Raw genomic sequence first — 24,955 nt, 5'->3', positions numbered from 1 at the left:
ACAGACACACACACGCACACACACGCACGCACACGCCACACTGGCTTTATTTAGTGACAGAGTAGACAGAGCTTGTTGGCTTGGTTACCAGTTTAAATATGCACCTCCATGTCCCCCCACACCCACTTTGTCTACCTCACTCCCATTACTGTGCGTGTGTGAGCGCGCGTGTGTGTGTGTGTGTGTGTGTGTGTGTGTGTGTGTGTGTGTGTGTGTGTGTGTGTGTGTGTGTGTGTGAGCGTGTGCATGCGTGTGTGTGAGTGTGTGTGAGTGTGTGTGTCCGTGCGTGAGTGCGTGCGTTAGTGTGTGTGTGTTTGTGTGTACAGTGTGTGTGTGTGTGTGTGTGTGTGTGTGTGTTTGTGAGTGCATCTGTATGCATGCGTGCGTGTGTGTGTTGCATGTGCTGGCTCCTGCCCACCCTCCATCTTTCCAGTGGTATCAGATGATGCCCATGTGCGCCCCGCGCTCCACCTTGCACAACCATCAGTAACAGATGGAAGTAGTGTGGGATTTATTTATAATGCCCAGGTTTTTCCCCTGGCCGGTTGACGCCTGTTCCTTGGCCTGGCCGTGGAAGTGAGGTGCTAAGCCAACCGGTTTAAACGTGCTTCGGGGGGTGCATGATTTGTCTTTGACTTAATGAAATTACTGCACTGATTGATTGTTAAACATCTGATGAAAACCTGTATTTACAGTAGATTAGATGAAACTTTATTGTCATCACACAGTACAAGTACAGAGACAATGAAATGCAGTTAGCGTCTAACCGGAATTGCAAATATAGTGACATAGTGCAGTGTAGACAGTAGTATACAGTTAAGCAAGTGGTATGGTTTACAGCAAATGTTTACAGGAAATGTAAATACATGTAAATATTTAAGAATGGTCTCTGTGTTGTAGACATTTTCATATTAGCAGGTTTGTCATTAGATGCCCTTTTGTTTTTGGCCCATGACTCAGACAGGGTTTGGAACAGGTACAGATGGCTGCTTGTTGACAGATGATTTGTCAACTCGTAAAATAAACCTGGCCCCAATGTCCATTTGTTTTCCTCCTACTTAAGCAAACACATTCCGAGCATTTATGCAGGTGTATGCAGGTGCAATCCAAGAGTTCAGGGGACAGATTTGTCCAAACAAAAAATCCTGATGCAATCTCTGAGTCTGAGCACTGAGACCACATTCAAGTGGTCACTTTATTTATATAGCCCATTTAAAAACAACGGTAGTTGACCCCATAGCGCTTCACAACCAGTATCATTCAGTACATTTAGCAGCATGGTCAGGTGTACTTTTTTCCACTTGTTTGCACTGACCGCTCTCGGTCAGTGTTACCACTCTGTGTGTGTTAGCAGTCGGTCAGCTCTGATGTGTTCAGGGGCAGGTGTATTTGTCTCGGGGTGGTCTGGTGGCCGCGGCTTCCGCGTCTGACTGGTGGGAACCAGGGTGATTGACAGTGTTCGGGCTCAGTGCGTCGCCAGCGTCGTTGAGGGCAGCTGGGAATAGCCTGGCCATGTGATGTGTCAACATTCTATTTGTAGGTCGCCCATGGAAATGGGCTACAGTTGCAGGGGTGTCTGAAGAATAGAGTTCAGTGATAGGTCTGTCTCTCACTCTGTGCCTCTTTTTCTCTTCCTCTCTCTCTCTCTCTCTCTCTCTCTCTTGCTCTACCTCTCTCTCTCGCTCTCTCTCACTAGGTGAAGCCTTTGTGAATTCTGTGTGAGTACTTGCTGCTTTCTCACAGCCTCATAATGTTGTGTATGATAACACGTAGTTATCTTGCTCTTACGGTAATTACTACAGTAATGATTGACAGGTTTAGGATATTCTGTATATATCCTGTTGTTCTATTCTAAATTGTTAATCAGAAAATGTGGCACATATATTTTATGTAATAAATTGGCAAAAATCTGTAAAGTTAATTGGAATTTTTAAGGGAATTGCATTTCTATACTCATGTTTGACTTGAAAACTGACTTGGGTTGAATTTGCATTGCAACTTCAGTGTTTTAGTTGAGTGAAATATGCATAAGACTTGGAGTCCTGGAGTATGGCCCACTCCTGCAAAGCTTCAGTACTTTCGTAAGACCCCAGATTACCTTTGATTGTCTGCATTGCATTATGTGCAGTATGTAATCTCCTTTTAATGAACCTCCGGCATTATTGCTTAATTTGGGAAACCTGAGTAAGCATCGCCATTGGGAACTGGCAACCAACCTTGCAGAATACAAGGCCAGTTTGACTGGTTGCTTCTCTCTGTCTCTCTCTCTCTCTCTCTCAGTGAGGTGGTCTAAACTTAAAGTCCCTGCATGTGTGACTCTGCTAACCTACATTCAAAACATGTGCATTTCATGGTACCAGACTCCATCTGAAATGGGACATTTGATAGCCTGTAGGCATCTTGGAGGGAAAAGAAAAGGTCGTCACCCCTTATCCGTGGACGGAACTTTCCGTTCTGTGGTGGCGTGACAAGGAAGCGAAATTCTCTAGACCCCTTTTTTCGTCTTTGATTCGTTCTGGGTGAAAGCCTAGGGGGACTGGGCTGTGTCGTGGGTTGCTACGCCCCACCCTCCTCCTCCCCCAAGGCTCACCGTGTCCTCCTGTCACGTATCCCAGCGTGGTCCATATCCTCCGTACTGGGTAGAGGTAAAAGCCCCTGGGCCTTATCAAATACTGCCATTCATTTTAAACATGTGAGTGTAGTTGCTTAAAACTACACAACTAGCTTGCATCATAGGAATTATAGCACTCAATCTCCAGCACTATGGAATTATGATCACATAATTTCTCTACTTAAGTTATACATTTCATTCTATGTTTCTGGTGGTGTTTTTTTTTTTTTTCATAAGCACATTTCTTATTGCATAATTCATGTCCATGGACTGAATGAAGTCTGTCTCTCAGTGAAATGGATTATCCTCAGTGTGCTTTGTCACTGCCAATAGTCACACTTTATGGATTTGTGTACGTCTTACCCAATGTTGCCAGGGAAACAATGCAATACTTAACAGTTACTACAAGTGATCTGAATGAATGAGAGGAAAAATGTCTGAGTCTTAGCTTCGGTTTACTCAGCATAAATTGAATCTGAATTTATGTACTGTTTTTATTCTACAGAGGTGTGTTGACTGTTTTGACTGATTTTAGTTTATAATCCATAGTAGGTTTTATATCAGATTATTTGATTGTAAGGTACAGTAGGCTAATGGGCAAAGAGCAATGTTGTGAAATGCTTATTATATATTCAAAAATACCAAAAAAAACCTAATAAAAACTAGAGGACAACCGTAGTTATATGGCTGATGCCGATGTTCGCCCTTTTTTTGTTTTATCTTCACGATAAAGAATGATAAGATTATAAGAATTTAAGCCTTTCTGTTTTCACTGGCTGGTATTTTAATTGACACAAGGCGCAGTGTGCATCACGTGTATCACAGCAACAGCAACACTGGGATGCCAGTGGAAAGACCTGCCTGTAAACTGGCTTAATATACTTGGGTATCGGCTGATGCTGATTACTGTAAAAGTGGCAAAAATCAACCCGGTTTAATCGTCTCCGATTAAACCTCAAAAAAACACATTTTCACTTTTTTAGAGAACTAACTTCTAATGTCTTCATTTGCCCAACAGGTTCCTAGTGAAGTCCACAGCCCACTGAGTCCTGCATGTGCTGTATCTGACAGTGTGTGAAGAAGAACAACGGGAACGTAACAGAACCATGGTTCTCCACAAGCTCATGGACTTTGGCAAGCAGCTGCTGCGGGTGAAGGTGGTGGACTGCAACACCGAGGACTCGCGGCTCTCGCGCTGCCTCAACACCTTCGACCTGGTGGCGCTGGGCGTGGGCAGCACGCTTGGCGCCGGCGTCTACGTGCTAGCCGGCGCGGTGGCGCGCGAGAACTCCGGCCCCGCCATCGTCCTGTCCTTCCTCATCGCCGCCATGGCGTCCGTGCTGGCCGGCCTCTGCTACGCCGAGTTCGGGGCGCGCGTGCCCAAGACGGGCTCCGCCTACCTGTACAGCTACGTCACCGTCGGAGAGCTCTGGGCCTTCATCACCGGCTGGAACCTCATCCTCTCCTACGTCATCGGTAATGATGAGCAGTCATAATCATAGACACTGATATCTCCTACCGCGTCACTGGTAGTACACATTTTGAGTCAGGGTTATATGTCACTGGTTATGACTATGATCTTATTTCAATAAGTTGGCCACTATTCATAAAATTTTGCCTTATGTGTAAATGTCCTATGTCATTTTTTATAATAGCAATACTAATCCATACCTAATTCAAGTATTTGGCCACACTTTATCTCAGTTAGTCCCTGTTACAATGTAATAATGTGTTAAATGCAATTTGGGGCGGCAGTGGCTCAGGAGGTAGAGGAGTCGTCCAGTAACTGGAAGGTTGCTGGTTCGAGCCCAACTCCTCCTGACCTTGTCGAAGTGTCCTTGAGCAAGACACCCAACCCCAGTGCTCCCAATGAGCAGGTTGGCGCCTTGCATGGCAGCCTCCGCCATCGGTGTGTGAATGGGTGAATGTGAGGCATGATATGTAAAGCGCGTTGGGTGCTCGCAGAAGCCGATAAAAGCGCTATATAAATGCAGTCCATTTACCAAAAAAAAAATGCAATTTAGAAAACAAGTAGCAAAAGGTAATACAAAATACACATAGCTTAAATACAAGTGAGTAACATGGAATACATGATACATCATTGTAAATAGTGATGTGTAATTGTAGAACTGTAACTACAACTGATACTATTTGAAATATTTGGTCACACTTTACCAGTGCCTATTACATTGTAACTATATTGGTAAATATTATGTAACACTGTGTGTGAGAGAGAGAGTACACAATATTGTCTCCTTGTACTTCAGAGTTAGGTTTGGAGTCAGGGTTGGTAATGATTATTTTATAAATAATCGATACTATGTGAATGATGTGGCCACTCGACCCTTGTCACAGCTGATTTTTGAAAATACACTTACTATACTATATACTCATATAAAGTAACAGAGTACTAAAGTGCATTATATGGTTATTTGCTACAGTGGAACAAGTGCAAACCATGGTCAACCAAATGAATGCAGCTTTCTATGAGACGTATTGATTTCAGTGACGAGAAGTGTATAAACATGCACAGTATACAGTATGTACGTTATGACTAAAGTTGATCATTTCCTGCAAACCACAGGGACCTCTAGCGTCGCAAGAGCGTGGAGTGCTACGTTTGACGAGCTGGTTGGCAATCACATTCAGCACTTCTGCCGTCAGTATATGACCATGAACGCCCCCGGAATCCTGGCTGAGTATCCCGACATGTTTGCAGTGGTCATCATCCTCACTCTCACTGGTAAGACTTGGAGATGAAGACGTGGCCAAAATAGAGGTGGGAGATGAAGGTCTCCTCTGCTTTTCCATTCTTAAGAGTTGCATTCTAAGAATCCTGAGGCTGTAAAGTTTCTAATTGACCTATGGCTAAGTCCCACCCTTTCACTTACTCGGACAAACAGCCACATTCGGTGACAGGCCATTGGTCAATTAGTATCTTTTCAGTGTGTTGAAGTAATAGTCATAGATCTGGGCTTTCTGGAGAGTTTTCCATTCCTCGTCACCTTGCTTAGGTAGTTCAAGCATTGGTATTGATAAAGAGCCTCATGATAGTTACATTGTTTGTGCTATTTTGTAATAAATTGGAATTGAATTGTCATGCACAGCATGTTTATGCTGGTTTCTCAAAGAGATAGCTGGTTGTCAGTCAGTAAAGCTTCTGCATCAGAGAGGGATCTATCGTACACTCGATGCAAGGCTTGTTCTTATCTTACACTCAATTCAGTGATGAATTTTTCGCCATGCGAAAAACATGTGTGGTCAGGTGCATAATCCATAAATCATGCATGTAGGCTACACTCTGCTAGTCACACAAAAGTTTTAGTTGCATACAGGGTCTGCCGTGCAAGCAGATTCCTTTAGATGTGTTGACTGTCAAAATACAGATGCACTGTCTGATGTTGCACTGCTTGCTCGTAAAAGGAATGTCAGATGTCCTTTTAAACAATGCACCTGGAGTCTGGTCACAAAATCACACTGTTGAATTAGCAAATGTGGTCTGGACACACCTTAAACCAGATGGTTCAGATTGCTGAAATATAACCCAGAATCTCCCTCCATTTTGCGGCAATGATTTTATGGTCTTTCCCCCAGGTTACTTTTGGTTTGAAAATCTTCGCTTAGATTTCATTACGGACATGGTTAGAGGAGCATAGGAATACTGATGGAAGTCATATTGTAAATGTCCATACAGTATATCTTGTTCATAGGCTTGTAACATCATAGTAAATCAACTGTACTCAAGACACAATGCGTGTGAGTGTTTAGTATATCACACAACTTCAGCAGCAGCAGCAACTTCAGACTTGGCAGATCTGTTTGAGAAAAAAAAAAGAAAACGCTGGCAAATGCAAAATCTCAAACATTCCTTGTTGTCATGGTCTACAGTAAATGACCATTCACAGGTCATTAATTAACCCTCCAGATATCTGGCAAACTAAATGCTGTACTGTACAACTTCCAATTCACAACCCAGTCTGCTCTCAGTTATTGTCAACTGAGAAACTAGTTTCTCTAGTTTCTAGTACCTAGGCAATCCTGTATTTCTTCCTGAATATACTGTTGTGTCTATATTTCTATAACCATATCATTTTGTATTTCTATATAGATATTTCTTCTCCTCTCTACTCCTCCTGCTAAATAATCAGATCCCTCTTTCCACCTGTGTTCTCTCTAGGCCTGCTAGCCTTTGGGGTGAAGGAGTCGGCCATTGTGAACAAAGTCTTCACCTGCATCAACGTCCTGGTGCTGGTGTTCGTGGTCGTGTCAGGACTCGTCAAGGGCACGCTGAAGAACTGGCAACTCGTCCCCGCGGACATACTCAACGGGACCGACTCCACTCATAAGTGAGCTTCGGTGAAGTGAGGTTTCAACAGATCTGTCTTTCTGTTCAATTGTGTGTGTGGAGTTTCAAGTTGTCTCAGAAACGCACCGTAACATTTGCGACAGCCTCAATAGTCTTCCATTGACTTGCATTGTATGTGATACAACGCCACACGTGGTGCAAAGTGGTATTGCAAGAGAGCAGGCCCAGTACTAGCTGGTTTCCATGCTAACTGTAGTGGATGTTTAGGCCTCTCTCCATACATAGCAGAATAGACATGTTTGATATGATCTCAAAATGGTTCTTTATTCACTCTCTGAGAGTGGTTCCCCTCATGCCCCCTCTCTCTTCTCTCTGACTCAGTGGTACTGACCCGTCCCTGGAGGGTGTGGACCTTGGCGTGGGCGGCTTCATGCCCTACGGCTTCAATGGCGTCCTCTCTGGCGCCGCCACCTGTTTCTACGCCTTCGTGGGCTTTGACTGCATCGCCACCACAGGTCAGTCCAACCAACGCAAGGTCTCCTCCGGCAGTGGTGCTGAGAGCTGGCTTTTACAGCACTGGTAGCAGTAGACAGCGTCGGGGAACATTACAACTTGACTCATCTCCCACAGGGAATGTGGAAGCATCCAAAACAGTATTTCTTCATGATTTATTGTGTCTAATTCAGAACACGTGTTATGTTGCAATTTGTCCTTAAATGACAAACGGTTCCATGAGAGAAAAAGGGATGTAGAGCGCCTTTGTGTTTGTGTGTTTCTGTAGCATCTTTTCTGTGTGCAATCAAACCTTTGATTTTTTGGCTACCACTGGCGATATCTGGCCGATCATGTGGTCTCACTCTGTCCAGTTAAAGGTCAGCTGTTTCTCCCAGGCTATACTTTATGTAATGTTAATCATTTGGAATAACCCCCAATGTTAGGCCTGTTTAATAGCGTTTCTCTGAGTTTCTGCATCTGCCTCCGCAAGAATTCTCACTCATTTTTTTTTTCTTTTCTTTTCCTTGATTCCTCTCACCCTGCCTTGTCATGGGAACTCCCCTACCATCCTCTTCTGCCATTGGCTGAGAGAGGAAGGGGGGGGGGGAGAGGGGAAGAAATAAAAAAAAAAATGAAGGAGAGAGTGGGGGACTGAGAGAGAAAGAGGGAGAGAGAGAGAGAGAGGAGGGGAGATAGAGTGAGAGGAAGAGAGAAGAACAGATCACAGCCTGTTCGGTTGCCTCAAACCCCAATCCTCATGTCCACACTCACTGTCTGCACTGGCCTGAACCCACTAACCCACACGCAGCAGCCGCTGATTTCAACACCGCTAGTAAGACTCGGATCAGGCCTCTGTGTGTCAGAAGACAGACAAAGCTGATTTTGCCGTGGGGTCTCAGCTTATAATAGTGGCAGTTGCACCAGGGTTTGTTATATTATGAAATAATGCATGGAAATGCTTATTTGCAGATTCCTTGAGCCTCAGTGCAGTTTCATTGGTGGTATTGGTATATCAAATGCTGTACTCCCTTACAGCATTCCCACACAGTATGCACAGGACACAAATGCATGGCGAAGGACTGCAGAACTATTTCAACAGAACACAACAAGAGCTCAGAACAAATCACCAGCATGTTCCTTTGGGGGTTCTAGTTTTTGAGGCCTTTCTAGTGTCCTGCCTTTTAACCTGTTTAGTGTTCAACTTCACACTCTCCTAATTACAGCTGATCTTGAACACCCCTCTCCCTTGTACGCCCCTGATCTTGAACACACCCTCTGTTCCTAGTTCCACAGGTTAGGGGCTGCGGAACCCTCAGTGTGCGATCCCCTTCAGCACTGTGTGTCCTCCCCCACTCCCCATCTGCCTCGTGTCCTACTTTACTCTCCTACTAATTACTCATGATTTGGAACTCACCCTTTTTTTGGGTCTCTAGTTTTGAACTCCCCTTTGTGTGCATAATACTCCCTAGATGAAGAGAGATTGTGCCTAGTGTCTTAATTATATACTTAAATATCACTGTGCCTGGTGCTGCTATTGAGCATAATGTTTTTCTGTGTAATCTCATTCTTGAGCACACCTTTGCGTATCCATCCTCACTCAGATGAGGAAGTAGAACCATTTGAAGTGGTGCACACTATCATGTGCTGCTCTGATAGTGAACGCAGATTTCTGCGTAAACCTAATCCATAACAGACATTTGTCTGTGTGTCTGTCACCTGATTCAGCTTGATGTTGAACACACAATTGTATCTCAGAAGTGTACCTCATTTTACCTCAGATATTGAAGACAGTGATCTGTGTAATGTTGAATACACCTTGTTGTGTATATCTCTCCATAGGTATAGAGGTATTAAACTCTCACAGGGCCATTCATATCAGCCTAATGTCATCCCTGATAATCCTAGTTTCTCACTGTGTTGATATACTTGACGTCGAGTCTCCTGATATTAAAAACCCACCCACCCCCCCACACAGGTGAAGAGGTGAAGAACCCCCAGAGGGCCATCCCCATCGGCATCGTGTCCTCTCTCCTCATCTGTTTCGTGGCCTACTTCGGCGTGTCGGCCGCCCTCACCATGATGATGCCCTACTACATGCTGGACAAGAACAGCCCGCTGCCCGTGGCCTTCACCTACGTGGGCTGGGAGGGGGCTACCTACGCCGTGGCCGTGGGCTCTCTCTGCGCCCTCTCCACCAGGTAAGCCTGACCTCTCTCTCTCTCGCGCGCACACACACACACACACACACACACACACACACACACAAATGCACACACACACATTACACACTAGGCCCCACTGCACAGTGTGAAAGCCGCTGAGTTGGTATGGCGTGCTGAGTTGTTGTGCGTGCGTGCGTGCGTGCGTGCGTGCGTGCGTGAGTGTGCATGTGCGTGCATGAGTGTGTGTGTGTGTGTGTGTGTGTGTGTGTGTGTGTACAGTACATGCGCGCCTACGTGTCTGTGCTTGTGTGTTAACGCTGGTGGGTGGGTCGGTGGGTGTGTGTTGGTAGGTGTGTGTGGGAGAGTGCATATCAGTGCACAAGTATATTTAACTGAGGGTAAATGTGAGCCTCTTACTAAAAGTAGCCAAACATGAGGCCAGGGGAGGGGTAATAAATCATTGGGCTGGTTATGTAACAGTGCTTCTATCTCACATCACTCTTAAATGGCTGCTCAGGTTGACCTAATAAATCATAAACATCATTTATTTTATTACGTCTGTCCTCGATGTTGTACGTGACCATGATCTTTTCCAGACCTCATTCATAAAGCAACTCTCGAGGAGTCATTAGCTTAATGCAGTACATATAATTCACATATGAATCTGAGATTTGTCTTAGTTAGTGTTGGGGACTGATTGTTTATGATCTTAGTTTTGTTAGTCATGAACGACTACATTGATAATTGTGCTGTACATGTTGGATTAAACTCATTTGTCTTCCACAGAACATAACTTTGTGAACTCTGCTTACTGAATGTCCGAATGTTAACCAGCGACCTCTTTAACATTGCAAGGCTTGAACTCACTGGAGATGTTTGTTGTGTACTACATGGTTGCTGCGGTTGACTGACCTGCATGGCATGCCCATTTCTCTCTGCCTGCCTGCCTGTGTGTGTGTGTGTGTGTGTGTGTGTGTGTGTGTGTGTGTGTGTGTGTGTGTGTGTGTGTGTGTGTGGGTGGGTGCGTGTGCCTGTGCCTGTGCCTGTGCCCGTGTCTTGTGCCAGTTTGCTGGGTGCCATGTTTCCGATGCCCAGAGTCATCTGGGCGATGGCTGAGGATGGTCTGCTCTTCAGATACATGGCGGAGATCAGTCCCCGAACCAAAACCCCTTTACCTGCTACTCTGACCTCAGGCATAGTGGCAGGTGAGAATGACTCTCCATGGTTACTAATCCTCCAACTCTCCCCTCTCTCTCTCTCTCTCTCTGTCTGTTCCTCACTCTCTCTCTCTCTCACGCACACACACTCTGCACTGGAATGGGTTTCACTGTGCATGTTCCATAACTGGACTGGCTAACGCTCAAGGGAGGGTGCGAAAAGAGTTTGGTTCCAAAACAAGAATTCCAATCAATTTTCTTTTTTGTTTCTTTTGTTATTTTTTTTTAAACAACAGAAGTGCTTTTTTTATTTTACCCAAAATGCACAAAAAAAGTCACACTTGAAAATGAAGATATCTGGTTTTTGGAACCAAACTCTTCAATATGAGGGGGAATTTATCTATGGGCTGGCCCCTCCAAGCTGGGAATTTACCCCATGCGGTTCGGACTCCGGCTGCCTTGAGATGCCTTTTCCTCAAACACAGCTTCACTTTACCACACGTTTCTTCTAGTCTTTCTTTCTTTTCATCCCCCTTTTTGTTTGTTTGTTTGTTGCTTTCTTTCTTTCATTCTTTCTTTTGTTTTGAACCTGTCTCCCCCCCCCCCTCTCTTCTTCCACCCTTCTGCCCTCCTGTTGCTGCGTAGTCTGCTGGGCTCCATGTTCCCTCTCCCGCGTATTATCTTTGCCATGGCCCGCGACGGTCTGCTCTTCACCTTTCTGTCGCACGTCAGCGAGAGGAAGACGCCCATCATGTCCACCGCGGCAGCTGGTGTCATGTCCGGTAAGCTGGCGGGCCAGTGGAGACCTTTTTTTTTTGGGCCGCAGCCACGGTTAACTGACGAGGGAGAGGGGGGCATCTCTTTCGGGGCACATTTTTGCTTTTTTGGGGGGGGTCACGGATTCAACCAGGGTCCGCGTCACAAAAAGGCATTCTGATTTTCTCAGGATTTTAGGCCTCATAAAACACTGCTGCACAGTATTACTTTGTACACGTATCTTAGATAACGCAATGAGAAAGACTACCTACAGAATGTTCTAGCTTTTTGCTTTTACCAGAGAATATCGTAAAGAGGGTCTGCTTTTACAGCTAAATCCAATGTCTAGACGGGGCCTGCTGAAAATTTCGTTTAGGGTTCAACAGAGCAAAACAGGTAGATTTGTCACACTCCTTTCTTTGATGTGTTCATAAAACATGTATGCTTTCTTCACTTTTAACCTCTGCAGCAGGTCAGTGTTCTCTCGGCGAGGTGACACGTTTGATCTGATTGCGTAACTAAATTAATTTGCTGGTGGCAGTAAGCTCCATATCAGCGGGTCTGTCGCCGGGGTGGCTAGTCAAAGGAAACTGTAAGCCCCCTCGAGAGCTCTGGTGGGAAAACACTCACCTGCTGTTTAATAATACGGAATGTTTCTCAGGACTAGTTTCAACCCACTGACCTCATAAGGCCTCATGAGTTCACGCCTAATGTGGTACTTGACATTTTTCATAGCATTAGTTCACAATTCAAGGCATAGATTTGATGAATAGTAGGTGTCATTTGAGTTGTAGTGTTTAAGAGTAGTATTTATAGTGGCGATAACAGATTTCTACTCCCTATGTTTTGCCATTTTTACAGATAACACATAGCATAGACCCCACTACATACTGTATGTGTTTTATAGTCAGAATGTTATGAAGATCTGAGAAAATATTAGAAAATATAGAATATCGTAAAGCTTGTATTGAGAATCAGAACGCTTTTGCCTTGTGACATGTGATCTGACATGTGCCTGTTTTTGCCTTCCTCCTAGCGGTCATGGCCTTCCTGTTTGACCTGAAGGATCTGGTCGATCTCATGTCCATCGGCACATTGCTGGCCTACACACTAGTTGCCGCCTGTGTCCTGGTTCTCAGGTAGGCTATGTGATTACCAACAGATTTCATTGTAAAGAAATCTTTGAAATTCTTTTCAATATACTGTACATTCTGACACAAATAACAATTCAATTGGTGTACTTAGAATGTCTTACAGTCCAATTATATGTTGAATCAAGGCTAGACGTACAGTAAATAGACATTTAGTGTATGTATTCTTCTGTCCTCTGTATATGATTGCCAATTGTGTATAGATATTTGCATTTGTGTGTGTCAGTGTGATGTGTGTGAGTGTGTGTGTGAGTGTGTGTGTGTGTGTGTGTGTGTGTGTGTGTGTGTGTGTGCGCGTGTGCGGGAGTGTGTGCTTGTGTGTCTGTGTGTCTATGTGCATGCATTTCATAAACAGATATGACATGTGTGTGTGTGTGTGTGTGTTTGTGTGTGTGTGTATCTGCATATAATTCATATACATTAATGTGTGTGTGCTTGTTTTTGTCAGGTACCAGCCTGAGCAGCCGAGCCTGGCGTACCAGATGGCCAGCACTCAGGAGGAGGTGGAGCTGACCGAGTCCATGGGCGCCCCGAGCATGGGCATCCTGCCCGGCGTGGAGCAGCGCTTTACGCTCAAAACCATGCTCTTTCCGGAAAACACCGACCCCTCACACCTCTCTGGCTTCGCCGTTAACGTCTGCACGAGTTTACTCGGTAAAACACATTTAATCCCTCAGGGATTTCTGTTCACAAACGCATTCAATTGTGGGTTCCACAATCCATCTCCTTACACAGGCTTACACTAAGATACACACATTTAATCTCCATTGAGGAATGTAACCTCACGCAAGTAGAAAATAAAGACCACAGGGGCCACAAATGATATCAAGGCCACATGCAACATACAGTAAAATAAAGTACATTCTCACAGTCTTGAATGGCACAGGACATCTTATTTAGCTGGGCTCTGTTTCCCAAAACCATAGTTGCTAACCTGTTAGCAACATAGTTGTTTGGCAATGGGAAATTGCATGACAACCAACAAAGTTGCTAACTTACTTAGCAACTATGGTTTTGGGAAACGCGCCCCAGATTGATGGATGGGATTTGTGTTGATTGCTCATTCCCTCTCCCTGTTGCAGGAGTGTTGATCCTGGCGTTCAGTATCCTGGCAGTACAGGGCAGTGCGGCGGTGTGGGTCATCGTGTCCCTGAGTGTCCTGTTCATGGTCTGCCTCGTCCTGGTGTTCATCATCTGGAGACAGCCAGAGAGCCGGACCAAGCTCTCCTTTAAGGTTTGCAGTTTGCACTGGCTACTCACTCCTCTTGGTGATGTGTGGATGTTGGAAGAAAGATGAATGTCTGCATACTGCATATAGTACGCATAGGGTGCCTCTCATTCGTCTTTTATACATCCTCCCTTCCTTCCTCGGACCTCGTCCTCACTGATCTAGATAAAGAATGATGGGGCGGCAACAATGGGATAGTCTATCCAGTGTTAGTTGTAGATCAGTGGGAACGAGCCTGGATAACCGAGCATCGAGGATCGAGGAGGGAAGTTGAGAGGCAGGCACCCAGAGTGTATTTGTGATAATGATTAATTCAGTGGGCAGTCGTGTCAGCTTTTAGTTGGCTCTATGATTGGAGGTTCTCACCCATTCTGTTTCTTAGATTCTTAGAGTCTTTTGTGAAGTTTGACTCCCTCAAGACATGTCCATCTTCTCCACTTCAACAGGTGCCCCTGCTTCCCTTCCTCCCTGTAGTCAGCATGTTTGTCAATGTCTACCTGATGATGCAGCTGGACAGAGGCACCTGGATCCGCTTTGCTGTCTGGATGGCTTTAGGTCAGTCCTCAAAAGCCAACTGACTCCGGAATAAATCAACAAACGATCTAATGAAATCATATCTGACAATGACATCTGGACTTAATGACTATCCTGGTTGTATTTACCTGCAATAATGAGACAGACAAATGTAACCTTATGTAACAAACGTAACAAGGTGATCTTGTGGAACCATATCAAAAGACTGAGATCTGTTTTGGTCTCACCTGCCCTCTGTGTTTTATTTTATTTACAGTCACTTGTTTTGTTTCTTCTATTCTGAAGTCTTTTGTGTCCCTCTCATCTCATGTCCAGGTTTCGTGATCTACTTTGGGTACGGGATACGACACAGCGTCGAGGCCGCACTCTCCCGACGCCCAAGTCCAGAGGAGCTCAGGGCCTACAAGCCCACATCCTCCATCAACGGAGACTCCCGCGGCTCCCCCGAGAAAGAGGCCTTCCTCAGTAACGGCCTGGCTGCCAGGGCCGATGACGAGGGTGAACTCTTAGAGTCGTCATAAAACAAAAACATCTTCCCCTGTAAATTTTATGCGAAAATAATGTATATTTGACGCAATGGGATGTATAAACTTCAAGATGTCCAGACACATTTTTGGAAAAAAAAAAGAACTTTAAGCTTGAAGGAGAGCACACCTCACCCAAAGGGAAACCTTGTCAGGATTAGACACTATTGTACAGCTGACTCTCTGTGTGAGAGACCAAGAGCTCTTTGACGAACATTTTAGCATTTGACGGCTATTGAATTGCCTGAAAAAAATAATTGCTAAACAAAGGCCTTTCTGTTTTCCAAATTTGAGCTCATTTGGAGGAAGGGGCTTTGACTTCAGCCGAGATAGCGCTGAGTTTGTCTGACAAGTGTTATCAAATGGAGCAGAGGATAAGTCGCATCATGGTTGCTTGTACTAAATTTGGATTCATGTGCAACACAGTCTTTGAGGTTTCTCTGCTGTTAGTGTTAACTATTAACATTTGGCTCTTTGTGAGACTTGCCTTCATCAGTCCCTGATGAGGATTTCAGTTATTGATCTACAGGTGGTATATTTTTGTTGCCATTTTTTTTTTCAAAGTGATGACCCAGTAGAGAGATACAGTACTTATCTGCCACAGACTACTTGATAGAGTTGGGATAGGACAGACTCATGTGGGCTTGTGAGTGTATACAGCATCTTAATGCATATTTCAGTGTTGCCTTTCAGCAGACATTCATGACAGTCTGTTCCATGGTATCAATTCAACTCAAGCGTGAGCTGCTAAGGTTTGGACTTGGCCTACCCAAGTATTTCTTACTCAACACCCCCAGAGAGTTGTGTCTTTATATTTGTTAGTTTTATAGAGTGGAATTAAGCTGGTCTGAACGATGGAGTGTAGATTTAACCTTCACAGTGCTGGGTACTGTGTTTTTTTAATCTAACCGACCTCAACCATGCCTAAAGTGCGTTATTGGTTGAAAAAAATTGTAGGTAGTTGTATCTCATTAGTGTACTTTTTCTGCCAGATGTTGCACAGGAGGTGTACAAATGTACTCGTGAGTAATTGTAGACATGCTTAGAAGTGGTGATATTGTGCAGAAATGCATATCTCTGGGAAACAGACTGTAGAAGACCCTTCCTTTTTTCCTGTCATGTTTTTCCCCCTACCAGAAAATAGTATCAAACAAGATGAACCAGATCATCAAAAAGATGAATCTTTGTCTTTTTGAAGTCTGCCGTAGGTCTGGTTTAGGATGTTTCAAATATATGAAACTATACTGATCATTCCTGCCCACATATCCCCTATCTACTGTATATCCAGTTACATTGCGCAGTATTCATCTGGTTCAACTGAACTGTCAAAATATTCTCTGGTCTGCATGTAGCTCAGCATTGTAATGAGTATTCGCTCTTTGCATGTTGTACCCCAGACATAATTGTTGGTATTGCCATTGCCTTATAGGAAAAAGTAATGTTAACCTGCTTGAAGATCAACTGTGGCTATGCACAAATGAGTAGTCTATTTTATTGATAATCAGACTTTTTTCTGTATATAAGATGTTGTTCATACTTGCTTTATGAATTGACTAATTTGTAAATGGCGAATTCTGCTTTTGTAAAAGCTAAATATATGTCATGATGCCACAGCTGGCTATAGATTGATAATAGATGTTTTGTGGTTTGTGTATATCAGTTTCATTGTCTAGTGTACTGTATGTGCCTGTCTCTGTGTCTGCTTATGTTGGGCTATTTTGTAAAAATGGAAAGAAAACAGTTGGTTTAACTGTCTCTTTAATTTCTTACATGGATGTGTTGCACGAACACTAAATGTAGCCTATGTGCAGCTTCTCATAGTGTGTCTAATCCATCCTCAGATCCCATTGAAAAGGAGCATTCCACTCAAACTCTAAACTCTCAGGCCACGTCCACACGGAGACGCGTTTTGGGTTAAACGCAGATGTTTTGCATTGTTTTGGCCGATCGTCCAAACGAATCCTCCAAACGCATAGCCCTCCAGGTCCCAGAGTGCGTAAGTTTGAAAACGCAGCCCTCTAGCGTTCGTTTGGACGGCGGAAAACGTATACCTGCGTTTCGATGATGTCATCGCCACACTCCTCGACCTTCAGATTCTTCTATCACAAGTTTGCCAGTATTCAGTGTCAGTATATTTATTATTATTTTCATTGAGTGTGAAAATGATATTAACTATTACAGACAAATACACCAGAAAAGTGTGTGTCTATATGGGATTATTTTTGGATTCATACGTTATCAATCATAGGGACAGAGAGAATCCAGTTTGTTTTTGTCATAGACAAATAATCCCTATTTGTATATGAAGTGTTTGGTGAACAGCTTACAGCAGTTTTGCCTTTAAATATTGCACAATGTGTTTCCTGATGTGTCAGCAGCTTAAGAATTGTATACACATACGCAGCTGCACCTGTTTGTATTCAGTGGCCTGAAAAAAATAAATTGGCAAAATACTTCAAACAGATCAGAGAGTTTATGGACATCCTCAGTACAACACACCTCGTTATCTCCCATGAGGGATAATTGTTACTATTTTTTAAAACAAATGATTCAGTGGATACTGTAGCTGAACTTGTGGAGAAGTACTTGCATTAGCTTAAGAGTATATCTGTTGTAATTAGGGATGCAACGGTACAGTTTTGCCACGGTTCGGTTTGTATCACGGTTTTTGGGCCACGGTAACGGTTCGGTTTCAATATATCAATATTATCTTGGCTCTAGCATACAGGAGGCTATATTTGCCTTTTCTATTTCAAATCAACAATGTGCTTCTACTTACACTTGCAGAGAAAATATTAAATGCATAGCCTGACACAGATGAAGCAGAATCACAAAAATGTATTAAAAGAAAAGAACACCATCATTGCCTTCTGTCATAAACAGGCAATGTTATCCATAGTGCAGTGCAGCATAAAGTAATGTGTAGTTATTTATTTAATAAACTCACTGTTCTTCACACATTTAAAGAAAATACTTAACTGTTATACACCCTCAAAAAAGTAGTGAACAATTCTGAAAATCTTCTCAAAATAATTGGTGAGGTAGTATTATGTGTAGTTTCAAATGGATATTTGATTTGGGAGTGCCTGCCCTGTCCTCTTTTATGAACGTAAAAAATGTAAACATAGACAAAAGTGCAGTGCAGCATTAAAAATATTAGAACAATGAAATGAACATTATTGCAACCTGTTGTCGGGGGGGGGGGGGGGGGGGGCAATATTCCGAGAAGAAAGTGGCAAATTTGCCACTTCACAAAGTGTCTGTTTCCCCTGTGTCTCCTGTCGTGTGTGTGTGTGTGTGTGTGTGTGTGCGTGTGTGTGCGAGAGAGTTTGTGTGATTGACGAGTGGACGAGCGATTGGCTGATTTAGCAGTGAGTTTATTGTTTTTCGAGTGGACACCTCCCGCTGCCCGTAGCCTAGCATGTACAACGTCAGGAAAATAAATGACCCGAGTTTGGAATGACATGTCAGCCTCCCCATCTCCTATAACCTCCCATCCCTACAATATTTTCCAGTAAACTATCAAAAAGAGAATACACTCAGCTGTGTCGGCGTCACGCTTTCTTAGGCTACTCTAGCGAGCAATCAACGCAGGGCAGAAACCACCGGTTACACTGTTACACACAGACTTTATAATGTGGCAAATTTTCGACCTTCTAAAGTGGCAAATTTGCGTCTTTACAAAGTATATATACGTGGCCCTAATACGCCGTCGTATTCGTTATGTCTTTGGGAATTATAGGAATATTGTTGTCGAAAGGCTGCAGCAATGGATGGTTGGGTTTTCGGTGGCAAACTAACTCTCCGTGCTGCTCCACTTAAGGTTACAGCCGGGTGATGAAGGCGCAAGTGGGCCGACATGTTGGATGTGTTACCTTTATTAGGTGATCGTTGTGAAGCAGTGCTTGCAATGCACACTGTGCTTTGTTTACTGACGGTCTTTTTGCCTTGTTCGTGGGCTACTTCAAATGTCGCCATGATCAGCCGCCGGTAAAGTTTGTTTCTTGGTTTCTTCTCACATGACTCCTTCATTTGCATTTCAACGCGCTTATTGGCTCTTGGGAAATTCAGTAAAATTCTGATTGGTTGTTGCAAGGTTGACGAGAGGCAAGCTGAACAGTCAGAGAAAACGCATCCCCCGGGTCCTAAGCACTCCTCCTATCGCTCCCAGGCTACGCGCGCGCAATAACCTTGTATTAAATAAAAAGTTTAATGTCGCGTATACCGAAATATTGCGGTTTAGGTGAGTCTATTGAACCGAACAGGCCAAACCGAACGGTTCAATAAATTATTGAAAACCGTTGCATCCCTAGTTGTAATCAAAAATACATCTTATGGACAGTTTGACCATGAATTGACTAATATAACCAGGATTTGACCAATTGTGCCTCATGATTGTGGATTTTTTAGGACAATTCTGTGGTGTATATCACTGGAAGATGTGCGGATTATTCTGCACAGCAAAACCCACACTGGCTTCAATACGGCATAGAATCAATATTGTATAATTATAACTAATTATTATTAGCACCATTTTACAGTATTTTGACATCTCTTAGTCAAGTCATACAGTACCTGAGATGGTAGATTCTGTCCACATATAATTGACAGTACAAACTATCTGCTTCTACAGTATTTACCTCTGCTCTCTACTTTGGAATCAGCATGTCCATGTAATGAGATGATGTATTTATATTGTGTCTTCTTTGTTTTCTGATTTCTTCATTTCTATTGAAATGAAGTATTTACTGTGTACCTGAACACCGGGTTCACATTTGTCTTGTAGAAGTGCAGGACTGTGAACCTTTCTTAAAACAGCTGTAGGACACATTTAGTGCATTTGTAGTTTAGTAGCTGAAGGATTTCACATTTCTGTAAAGTTTTGACTGTATCGAATAGCAAAGGCATCTTTAATGTCATTCATGCCTTGAATTTTACCATTTGTATTTTACTGGTTTGCTTCTTTGATTGTAAATACAACCGAAGACACATACTTTTCAGTTCTAGAAATGTATGACGGAAACATCGGAGTGAGAGTACTTGCATTCAAACACCTTTCAGATAAATCATTATAACATGTGTTGGTAATTGTCCAATGAGGATGTATTCAGTTGGGGCATTTATTCATGCATGATGTCTGTTTTGTATTAGTATTATCACTGTAAATAAATTATATACATTTGAGATAATCAGACTTCTTTTCACTCCTCTTAAACCATAACTTTACAACAAACATGTCTTTTACTATGAATAGGCTATCATATGTAGGCTATACATGTTATTGTTCAAATAATGTGTAAGACATACATATTAGATATTATGTATAGTATTAGGTACAGTCAGGGATCTTCCAAACAGTTGCACCTATTGGCTTATTTACAGTTGATTGGATGTATAGGTTCGAAAAATTACCTATAGGGGGCGCATGTTGCCCATTTGACAACTTGTGGTAACTGAGCTATTGCACCTGAGAGAGATTGGGCGCGGACAAGGGGATGCTCTGAGACCATACCATACACTGACAGCGTGTGCGTCTCTCTGTTATTGATATTCTTTGGTCTTGAGAAAAGCTGTTGCGTTGTTTGCAACCTCGCCTGCAGAAGGTGGAATACGCTTGGCATTGTGTTTGTTGCCATTTCGTGGATGTAAGGTAAGCTGTTGGCTTCTTACCCAAGCTCAGTGAAGGTCTAGAATTTAATTTTAGAATTTGCAACAATGAGATGGAAATGGTTTATGGTTTTCAGAGATTATCGCGGGTCGAATAGTTTTCTCCTGCTGCTGTTCGTGAACAACTCAAAACAACAACGTCTCAATCCTTAATGCGAATTATTGACACCTAGGCTATCTCTATAACGACAGGTAACTGCAGGTTAAACGGCACATAGCGCAGGTGGACTGGTAACTAGAGCCATTGTCGGGCTCCGAGCTTTGTGTAGCTTCTACGGATTCTTGAACAGGAGATGTGAATAGGGCTGTTTTGTTCCGGGGTTCATTCGCAACGGGGCAATGCAATCTCTCCTCATTTAGGCATTAACACCCGAATTACCTGTATGTAAAATTACTGGACTGAACCTGAGGGAAATTATAATTTTCTTACCTAATAGCCTATAGCCTACCTTTCATGCAATTTGAGTTGGTTCAGGAATGATAGGCAGCCCTCTCAACCAATATCAGCTGTGGGGTTCATCCCCCCCTGTTTAAAAGCTGGAAAAGATCCTGTTTGTTGAACCATTATTTATTTCCTTGGAATAGGCTATAACTGCTTTACAAGGACCTTTGGTCTTACAGTCCTCAGCTCTATCTCCATCATTAGCCAGGCTATCAGGCATAGGCTACTCATAGGAAGAAATCACAGGTCTATCCACATGCATCTCCACATGTATCACTCTCTCCACCTGCTTATTGCTTGAGTCTGAGTCCACAGGGTGTATTACTCCATCGTTCTTCTTATTGGGCTACTATAACTTTCCTTAGAGTCACCATCAACGCCATGTCTCTCCTCACCATAAGGACTTGTCATTTCGCCTGTATTTCCATAATGCTCAAAATTCTCTTTGTCAAAAAAGAACACAGACTATTCATCTAAGCGACCAAACAGTCCTCTATGCCCTACTGTACAGTAAAAAACGAATAAACATTTATTCTCTGGCATACAGTGAGCATATAGTCCTGAGGAAGTCTGTAGAAGTCTGCTCCTCATTCTCTTTGTTATGAAGCCTGTGCTTTGCAAGTGATGTGGAGTGGACTCATCTCACTGTCAAGTGATCAAGTGCTGCATCCACTGCCTATAGGTCCTCAGAACACTGAGTGTGCTTTTACCACAAACTCTAATGAAGCATAATGGTAGAGGGTCGAGATTAAGAAGTAGCGTTTGACATTTGTAAGCAAGACTGAGCTATCACATGTTTCGTTGTACTCTGTGTCACATTCTATCGACTTCAAGATATTTTAATGGGATTTGTCACCAAAGGAATATTATGAGATGAATTGAATGAAGCAAAGGAGACTGTGATTTAACTCCATTCAAAAGTATGCTATCACTGTTTCATCAATGAAAGAATTAAGAGCACAGAGACTTGAATGCAGGTTATCCAAGAAGTTGTCAAGAACCATTCTCCATCTTCAAGAAAGAGCAGTCCCTTTTATCTGCTGCCTCTACCAATTACTGTTAGTGTCTGCAGTTAAGCACAAAAGTAATGGATGAATTCATTTGTTTAGGTTTTGATACAAACTGATTTAGATGGTCATGGTTATATCGGGCTATTGACTGTAGGGGTGGTGGTCTTGATAATGAAATAATTAAATTGAACCATGGGTGTGTATGCGTGTGTGCATGTACTGTACATGTGCGTGTGTGCATGTGTGCACATACAGTATGTGCACGTATGTGCGCCTGTGTGCGCGTGTCTGTGTGTGTGTGTGAGAGAGTCAGTTAGACATAGAGAGTGTAAAGAGAGAGAGAGAGAGAGAGAGAGAGAGATGGACTTCAGTCCCCTCGTGTTGACCTCTCCAGTAATGGCAGGCCACATCACCTCCACTGGCTCTCTCTCCTCCTTTATGGCCTTTAGAGCTGCCCTTGATTCTCTCCGCTGGGACTGGAGATGGCCCCTCACCGGCCGCTAAAGGTGTCTGGTCTGCGCTCATGATCTATACGTCTGCTTTTACACTTACAGACTCTTCGCACTAAAGCTGGTGGATTGCACCATTTATCGCAGTATATGTGTAGTGTGTTCTCATGTGGACTGAAGTCATGTCCCCAGTCCCTTTGAAAAAGTGACTTCATAAAAGAGTGGATGTAAAAAGTATGTGTGTGTTGTTTACCAAGGCAATTCTTATCAATGGTTGTCTGTGGGAAAAATGGGAGATGTGGGAAAATTAGGGAGAGAGAGAGAGGGAGAGAAAGATTGTGTGTGTGTCCCGTTCTCAGTCCCACGGTCCCTTCTCGTCAGATGCACCAGATGTAATGCTGCAGAAGCGCGGTGGATTTACTCTTTTGTGAAATTGTGTGTGTGTGTGTGTGTGTGTGTGTGTGTGTGTGTGTGTGTGTGTGTGTGTGTGTGTGTGTGTGTCAAGTCTGGTCTTGTAAGACTGAGGTGTGAATGAAGGGGCACCTCCCTCGTCACCTCAGCCTTCAGCCTCCATACCGCATGGATCCATCACCAGCGTTTCCCAGCATGCATCAGTCACTCCTCCTGTCTCTTCTCTGTCTACATGTCATCTGTTAGCCACACACACGTCCACCGCCATTCCATTCAAAGCACTGTGGCCTATGGTCACGTGTCAGATGATAAACATACTGTATCGTACATCATCTGTCAGAAGGCCATAAGTCACAAGTCATGTGGCAATAGATCAGAAAAGAAGTTGCAAAGAAAAATGAAACGGCAGTTCCCTTTATGTAATGCATGGCTGAGATAATCACATCAACATAAACTTTAACATAAACCAGCCGCTTAATTTATTCATTATGTACATTGTGTAATTAGTATACATTCAGTGTAGAGACACTTTCCCCCCAGAAGCATCTGTGTGTGACTGTATCAGACTCATAGGCTGTGTGTCAGGAGCGTATGGCATCTCTTCCTTGTTTGGGTGGGTGGTGCTGGTCTCTGCCTCGGCATTGGTGGCTCTTCATAATTGAGCATAGATGGGAGGATTACCCCTATCTCATCTCATCTGGGTATCTTGTCTGCTGATTGAATTCTCTCCCTCTCTCCACTCGTTCTTTGTCTCAGTCTTACACTTTCTTCTCTATCTCCATATCTCTCTCCTCTCTCACCTTTTATGTTTTTTTTTTCTCCCCCACCCCCCCTCTGTCACTCTTTCACTGTCTATCTCTATGTTCTTCCCCCTGTTCTCTCCGTCCTCTCTCTTTTGTTCTCCCTCCTGCGCTCCGTCACTCCATTCTCTCGTCTCTCCCCATCACTCTCTCTGTTTCTCTCTCTCTCTGTTCCCCCTCTCTCTGAGCCTCTCATTTCCTAATTGCATATTTTCTGCTTTTGTTTGTGTGGACTGGAAACTGCCTCTCCTCCTACTAATTAATCACGCTTCTGCAGCTATGGCGGAACTGTCGTCAGCCGAGCCCATCACCAGGACAGTGTGGGGGCAAAGGCGGGAGGGGGGAGGGGGAAGGGGGGGAGGCTGCCATAGCAGAAGGTCAAAAGGGAGAACGGCTCTCACTCTCTCACACACACACACACACACACACACACACACACAAACCGACGCTGAGCACAGTCTTTGACTCCTCCATAAGGACATTTTCTCCATAGCCATTTGTCTGTCTCCGCTACAATTAGAGTAAGGTGCAGCCGTGGGGGGATGTATGTCTTCTATGAAATGGCTGCACATAAAGTCAATGTACACGGTAACCATGGATACCATGTAGTTATTGCAGGGGGGTTTTTTGTCACCCATGTAGCAATGTGACCTGTATTAGTAAGCAGTTTACCAGCATGCTGCTCATTTACATAGATTTGCATTTTGTGTGTTATGCTAGTGCTTTTATGTAAAGCGATGCACAGCAGGGGTGTATTATCACCATCACATCAGCAGATTACGCCAAAAGTGCCAGGAATAAACAAATGTACACGCCATTCCAGTTTCACCTGGTGTCACCTCAGATCATCATGTACAGTACAGTTGGGAAAGTCCCAAAGTAAATATCTGATGTACAGAATTAAGACCATTAAATAAATAGAAATACATATATAGAATATATAAACAAATAACATTTATAGTGTAATATTTAGCAGACCTGTGTTCCACATGTAAGGTTGCTGTTACGTAGATTAATAGTAGTAGATTAATCAATAATAGATTATTTTATGGAAGCAACTATTCTTCATTGCCCAGAGAGCCACGATATAGCATGGTCTACTATCAGAAAAGAATGTCACCTACAGTACCTGATATGTATAAAAAACTGAAGATGTGACCATGAAACCATTCAGTCCTTTCTTGGGGGGGTGAGGGGCAGTATTTGTCCTGATCTATTACCCAATTAGAAAAAACTGCATCAGGAGCATGAG

At 43.5% G+C, this 24,955-nt stretch overlaps 1 protein-coding gene across 2 annotated transcripts; it reads left to right on the top strand.

Annotated features, from left to right (window-relative positions):
* The first annotated feature begins 1,123 nt into the window (after positions 1-1,123).
* Positions 1,124-17,536, top strand: slc7a1a (solute carrier family 7 member 1a). 2 transcript variants are annotated; one of them, XM_062536579.1, is made up of 12 exons: positions 1,124-1,718; positions 3,630-4,087; positions 5,196-5,354; positions 6,789-6,957; positions 7,299-7,432; positions 9,388-9,610; positions 11,377-11,513; positions 12,524-12,626; positions 13,087-13,292; positions 13,721-13,872; positions 14,313-14,421; positions 14,716-17,536. In XM_062536579.1, the coding sequence occupies exons 2-12, from the start codon at positions 3,718-3,720 to the stop codon at positions 14,919-14,921; spliced, it is 1,968 nt and encodes a 655-aa protein (XP_062392563.1). In that variant the 5' UTR covers positions 1,124-1,718; positions 3,630-3,717; the 3' UTR covers positions 14,922-17,536. The 2 variants fall into 2 exon arrangements, with proteins under 2 accessions (XP_062392563.1, XP_062392562.1); XM_062536578.1 differs by lacking the exon at positions 11,377-11,513 and adding an exon at positions 10,640-10,779 and having other exon boundaries at positions 1,130-1,718.
* The last annotated feature ends 7,419 nt before the right edge of the window (positions 17,537-24,955 follow it).

Source organism: Sardina pilchardus, chromosome 5 (genome assembly GCF_963854185.1).
Source record: "Sardina pilchardus chromosome 5, fSarPil1.1, whole genome shotgun sequence".
Taxonomy (NCBI): Eukaryota; Metazoa; Chordata; class Actinopteri; order Clupeiformes; family Clupeidae; genus Sardina; species Sardina pilchardus.
The sequence above is the reverse complement of the archived record's forward strand: the minus strand, read 5'-3'. Positions and strand labels throughout refer to the sequence as shown.

What these genes read in the sequence shown, in the direction of transcription:
- slc7a1a (XM_062536578.1), top strand. Translation starts at nt 3,718, where the DNA reads ATGGTTCTCCACAAGCTCATGGACTTTGGCAAGCAGCTGCTGCGGGTG. An exon ending in CATCCTCTCCTACGTCATCG is followed by an intron (nt 4,088 to 5,195) that starts GTAATGATGAGC and finishes TGCAAACCACAG; the next exon opens with GGACCTCTAGCGTCGCAAGA. An exon ending in CATCATCCTCACTCTCACTG is followed by an intron (nt 5,355 to 6,788) that starts GTAAGACTTGGA and finishes TGTTCTCTCTAG; the next exon opens with GCCTGCTAGCCTTTGGGGTG.